Here is a 6,584-nt window from a genome sequence, read left to right as displayed (position 1 = left end):
TCTTTACATTCTTTAGTCTTAGTCACATAAAACATTTTTTTCTTTAAGCCCGGAACTGATGATTACACAACAAACAACTCAGTTTAAACTCTGTTCTAAGGATTATATAACAACGATGTATCCTGCTTGAGGACAGTTTTTCCTTCCTGAAAACCTTCTGACTAATCCTGATATCTTAAAATGTGTATTATGGGAGTGGGTCTGCTAGGATCTTTCTATTGTTAAATTCTAATTCTGTTATCCTAAAATGTAAATTGTGGGAGTGGGTCTGGTAAAATTTTCACAAACTTGAGGAATTATTTTGATTTACTGTAATAATTAACTAAAAAGTATCTAACTCCCTTGCTAACACTAGTGAGGGGGGCACTCTCTGTCCCCCTTCTGATGTCTGTGTCAGAAGCTTTATCAGTCCCTTTCCACTTTAATAAAACTCTGCTACACAAAAGCTCTTGAATGATCAACCCTGGTCCCTGGTCCCAAAGTTAAATCTTCTTCGGAGATCACCAATCCAACACCGTTCACCGTAAGCTATCACAACAAGTATCTAATGACAATCAGACTCGTAATTTTTCCTACTTGTGTAACAAAATGCATAAATTAAGATAACATCTGTTTTTATTAGCAAAATGTAGACAGCTGGCCCTCTGCATCCGGCTTCTACAGCCATGGGTTCAACCAACTATGGATAGAAAATATATTTTTTAAAGTTTTTAAATTTCTAAATATGTTTTTAAAAGCTCTAAAAATCAACTATTTACATAGCATTTACACTGCATTTCAATTATTCACACAGCATTTACACTGTTAGGTATTATATGTAATCTAAGAATGATTTAGATTCCGGCTTCCCTGGTGGCTCAGTGGTAAAGAATCCACCTGCCAAAGCAGGAGACTGAGGAGACAAAGGTTCGATCCCTGGGTCAGGAAGATCCCTTGGAAAAGGAAATGGCAACCCACTCCAGTATTCTTGCTGGGAAAATTCCATGGACAGAGGAGCCTGGCCGGCTACAGTGTGAGGGGCTGCAAAGAGTGAGACACAACTTAGTGACTGAACAACAACGGAGATGATGGAAAGTACACAGAGGTTACACGCAGACACAAGGACACTGTTTTCGTAAGAGGCGGGAACATCTGAAGACCAGGGCTCCTGAAGGTGATCCCTGTGAGGAGGGACTGTACACTAACACCGCCCATGAGACCCGTGTCATTTGGAAAATGCAGCTGCTCTCCCACTGTTCTTTACAGACAGATTTGTATGAAGACAGAAATCAACACCTGTAGCATCAGCAGGTCTGATTAGCAAACACAGGAGTAACAGAGACTGCCCGTGACTCCAACAGCAGTGGCAGGAGCCGGCTACATGGTGAGCTGCAGGCCGCCATCCACCACCAGGACGTGCCCCGTCACATACGGCGACTCTAGAAGAAATACGGCTGCCTGGGCCACGTCAAGGGCGTCTCCAAACCTTCCCAGAGGGATATTCTTCTTTAAAAGTTCTTCATTCAAGTCTTTTGTCATATCTGTGTGAATGAATCCTGAAAGAGAAATGTTTGCCTGTTTAGTTGAAAAACGTAGACACTAAGAAACACTTGCTCAATTAAAAACATTCACTGCTGGAAATTTAATTTGAGATTGTTAATAAACCTTGTTTTAGGAAACAGAATTTTGCTAATAATCAAACATTCAAGTCCTTATCTTTTATTCAGTTTAGTTCAATGAAGAGTTACTCAACACTAAAATATTTGACCACCAAATATTTGGTCCAACTCTTAGCACAATATAAGTGGATGGATATAAACATGAATAAGAATTCAGTTCCTCAATTCCATTCCTAAAGTTGAAGCTTCAATGCTTTGGCCACCTGATGCTAAGAGCTGACTCATTTGAAAAGACCCTGATGCTGGGAAAGATTGAAGGCAGGAGAAGAAGGGGACAAGAGAGGATGAGATGGTTGGATGGCATCACTGACTCAAAGGACATGAGTTTGAGTAAACTCCGGGAGTTGGTGATGGACAGGGAGGCCTGGCGTGCTGCAGTCTACGGGGTCACAGAGTCGGGTACAACTGAGTGATTGAACAAGAACAAACTCCTCAGAGAACCTGTAAGTCAGGGAGCCTAGCAGTGGCTGCCAGTCCAGAGCTGGGGGCAGAGGCCAGGTTGTGAGGAAGGCAGCCGTCCCTGGCGCTGGCATCTGCTCCTGGACACGATGTTGGACAAGCAGAGTAGGAACCTGTCCCAAACCCAGGCACCGTTCTCTCACTGCCAGAAGCTTTTTTTTTTTTTCAAATAATAGACTTTATTTTCTAGAGCAGCTGCAGCTTTACAGAAAAACTGATCAGAAAGGTGAGGGAATCCCACACAAGCCCCTCCCACACTGCCTCCCCCAGGTCCCCCAAGTATTAATGCCCTGCCTGAGGGTGCTGCATGACGGACCAGGAGTGCCATGGAGGAAAGTCACGGCTCACGTCAGGGCTCAGCCGCTGGCTGTACAGCTGTCTGGGTTTGACAAATGCATCACCACGCATTCACCACTACATCATGGACAGCAGTTTAACTGCCCTAAGTCTCTAGCTGCAGCTTCTTAAAATTCATACATATCATCTCCCAAAGTCCAATAAAATTAAAAAACATGAAGGAATCAAACCAAAAGCATGAAGCTAGTCTCTAGGGAAACTAGTCCAGGCCCCTACCAAATTTCACTACTATTTTATGCTGCAGCTCGTGAACAACAGGGTCCTGAATTATAAATACATTCACAACCAGGGCACTGCACATAAACAGGCTCCAGGACTCTGTCACGTCTCAAAAGACCCGTGCAGGGGTATCAGTAGTCTGTAAACGCTCCACGCACCCACATTTGTGCCTGTACTGTTTCCCAACCTCTGCTCCCTCCTCGACCCCAGAGGACTATCTCCCAAAGCAATTTGCCATTTTATGAAGCTCTGGAAATTCTGCTTTACTGCTCGTTTACTACATACACATGTACAATGCCTTTCAAGCTGGGCTATAAAAATGAAAAACCCAGTCGGTGCCACTGTGCGAAGACGACGTCATTGTGACTGCCATTGACCAGGCAGAGGCTTCGGTGGCTGCAAAGCCATCTCTCCTTCAGCCAGCGAGGGAACGGAGGGACAGGAGCTCAGCTGAGGACAGGGGTGCGGCTGCTGCACTTCACATCGGTGACAACATGCTTGGTACACTTCTTCCAGACAGGAATGCCTTAGGAACCAACAGTCTTACTCATAAAAGCAAGTGCATGGTTCTTGTCCAGTGAGGGTTTATATCTGTCGGCTCCCAAGGAAATGAACTTCCTTCACCCATTTTTGGCTAGCTATGTTGTTGTTGCCGTTTAGTTGCTCAGCCATGTCAGCCTCTCTCAGGACTGCATGGACTGTAGCCCACCAGGCGCCTCTGTCCATGGGATTCTCCAGGCAAGAACACTGGAGTGGGCTGCCATTCCTTTCTCCAGGGGATCTTCCCGACTCAGGGATCAAACCCATGTCTCCTGCATTGGCAGGTGGATTCTTTACCACTGAGCCATCAGGGAAGCCCTGGCTAGCTACAGAGTATAAACAAACAGCATCTCACTTCCATATGGCTTGGTTACTATTTTAGCTTTGAACAGCTTGATCTATAGCAGAGATCTGACACTTAAATAAGACACCAGGATGTCAGCCTCTCTCAGGCACCAGCACCACCACCTGCAGGATAAGGCTCCCTGCTTAGATGTCTGTCCTCTGACACAAGTTCCTAGGACCTAGAAAGAATTAAAATAACCCCAGACACTTCTTTAGGGAGATAAAATAAGACTGTCGCCAAAAGCTAGACCAAGACTTTCACCAGGGCAAGTGTGTGTGTCCTAACATTACGTCTGTGAAAATGCACAGGGAGGCGGCGTGACAAGCCGCTGCCCGCCGAACAGCGCCGGAGAGCAGCGAAAGTCGTGTCCGCCGCGCGTCTGCCAAGCCTCTGCAGCACCTGCCAGCCAGCCTCGGCCCCAGTCATGAGCACAAAAGCGCCTCAACTGAAAAAGACACAGGGTCCCCGGAGAAATCCGTGACTGCCGTGCCATCTGTCCAAACATCACACACTTCAGTCCTCGGAGGTTCAGTCCCCCGTGACACGCACTCATGTGCGGGCAAAGTAAATCATGCACAAGCCACAGTGTCAGCAGCTGAACCAGCAAAAGAGCAAGAACAACAGCGGAAGCGCCCCCTGGGAGGCAGAGGTCACAGGACGCCCGGGCACCCGTGAAGCACACCTCCGGCTTCTGCCTCAGGCGGCACAGTGCACAGCGGCCACAGCAGCCACACTTCTGCAGACAGACGGGAGGCGGGTGAGTGGCTGCGAAAGGCTGGGGAGACTGAAGGAAATGGGGACTCCCGAACGCTCGGGGCTCCAGGGTTTCTTTTGGGACGATGAAAATACGTGTTCTCAAGTGGGCCGCAGTGATGATGGAACGACTGTGTGACTGCACTCAACTCAGTACATCAGACACTCTAAATGGGCGAATTACACTATGTCATTACACTGCCATAAACCTATTATTTAAGAAGTAAAACAGTTCTACGTGTAGCAACATGGAATCAACTCCAGCAGAGATTGCTCTATGAGGAAAGCAAGGTACAGAACATTCTTACACATATGTGTTGTGAATGACACGTGCTGCTGCTACATGAGCAAACAAAGGCTGCTGCAATCGGCGCCACATCGCTGAGCCCTGAGGGCCTCCGGGCAGACACGGACAGGCTGCTGCCACTGCAGGCCATGCCCTGCGGGACCCCGCCCCAACACTGCGCCTGCAGGGGGCTCAGGATGGGAGCCCAGGACGCTGGCCCGGATGTTAGCCGAGCACACGTCAGAGGAGTGACTTCAGGGAGCCCAGACACTTGCATCTTCATACACAGAGGAGCACTAAATTCCTTAATTTGAGAGGTCTGGTTTTCTCTAGTAAATAGTAATCTTGTGATGTTCTGACAACCTGGCTTTCGTCACAAAAACTCCCATGTATCTTGGCTCTTTGCACCAGTCCCTCAGAGCTATCGCAGAGGCTGCCTCCTGGACAGAACACACACACACGTCAATGGCTTACATATGAAATACAGAGAAAACTATACACACACACACACTTTACTGGCTTACATATGAAATACAGAGAAAACTACACATGCCACACACACACTTTACTGGATAATACATGAAATACAGAGAAAATTATACACATCACACACACACTTAACTGGCTTATAGATGAAATACAGAGAAAACTATACATATCACACACACACCTAACTGGCTTATAGATGAACTGCACAGAAAATGACACACACACCACACATACACTTTACTAGCTTGTAAGTGAAACACAGAGAAAACCCAGCTGCAGGGGTTGCCTCTGAGGAAGGCACTGGATGGCCAGAAGACAACCCACTTTTCACTTTAAGCTTCTTTGTACTTTTGAATTTTGTACTATGTGTTTTATTACCTATTGAAAACACAGTTTTAAAAGTAATGTATCCAAAATAGTTTCAATTTATCAAATATTCTGCTTCTCATGTTCAATAATAATCAGTAACATTTATCAACGACGGGAAATTTATAGCTACTGTAATACCAAAATTAGCAACTAACTTATCTTTTAAAAGTTAAAAATCATTAGGAAGCAAATGAGAGGCTAATCTATTAATTTGCTTGTTTTTGTTTTTTCTATTATGATTCGCTTTTTAACTGATTTTTCCTTCATCGGAATCTCCATTTGAAGGTGACCAGGAAAACTAACATTAAAAATAAACATATTAAACAACCCAATCAAAAAGTGGAAAAAAAGACCTCAACAGACATTTCTCCCAAGAAGAAATACAGATGGCTAACAAATACATGAAAAGATGCTCAACATCACTCATTATTAGGGAAATGAAAACCAAAATCACAATGAGATACCACCTCACACCAGTCAGAATGATCATCATCAAAAAGTCTACAAACAATAAATGCTGGACAGCATGTGGAGAAAAGGGAACCCTCTTGCACTGTTGGTGGGAATATAAACTGATAAAACCACTATGGAAGATGGTATGGAGATTCCTTAAAAAAACAGGAATAAAACCACCATATGACCCAGTAGTCCCACTCCTAGGCATATACCCTGAGGAAACCAAAACTGAAAAAGACACATGTAACCCAGTGTTCATGCAGCGCTACTTACCATAGCTAGAACATGGAAGCAACCTAGACGTCCACTGACAGATAAATGGATAAAGCTGTGGCACATATACACAATGGAGTATTACTCAGCCATAAAAAGGAACACATTTGAGTCAGTTCTGATGACTCAATGGATGAACTAAGAGCCTATTATTCAGAGTGAAGTAAGTCAGGAAAAGAAAGATAAATATCGTATACTTTGGAAGGAATGATGCTAAAGCTGAAACTCCAGTACTTTGGCCACCTCATGCGAAGAGTTAACTCATTGGAAAAGACTCTGATGCTGGGAGGGATTGGGGGCAGGAGGAGAAGGGGACGACAGAGGATGAGATGGCTGGATGGCATCACGGACTTGATGGACGTGAGTCTGAGTGAACTCC

General features: G+C 45.2%; 1 protein-coding gene across 3 annotated transcripts in view; it reads right to left on the bottom strand.

The window, feature by feature from the left end:
- Nucleotides 1-457: 457 nt before the first annotated feature.
- Nucleotides 458-6,584, bottom strand: part of CBR4 (carbonyl reductase 4) — a 22,633-nt gene continuing 16,506 nt past the window's right edge. For 2 of the 3 annotated variants that reach the window (XM_010852789.1, XM_010852787.1), the window contains exon 6: nucleotides 458-1,535. In XM_010852789.1, coding sequence (XP_010851091.1) covers nucleotides 1,357-1,535 — 179 coding nt within the window. In that variant the 3' untranslated portion in view covers nucleotides 458-1,356. The remainder of the gene's footprint in view (nucleotides 1,536-6,584) is intronic. The other variant, XM_010852788.1, reaches the window with a different exon arrangement.

The sequence above is a fragment of the Bison bison genome, unplaced genomic scaffold, assembly GCF_000754665.1.
Source record: "Bison bison bison isolate TAMUID 2011002044 unplaced genomic scaffold, Bison_UMD1.0 scf7180017864316, whole genome shotgun sequence".
Taxonomy (NCBI): Eukaryota; Metazoa; Chordata; class Mammalia; order Artiodactyla; family Bovidae; genus Bison; species Bison bison.
This window is presented reverse-complemented; position numbering and strand designations above follow the sequence as displayed.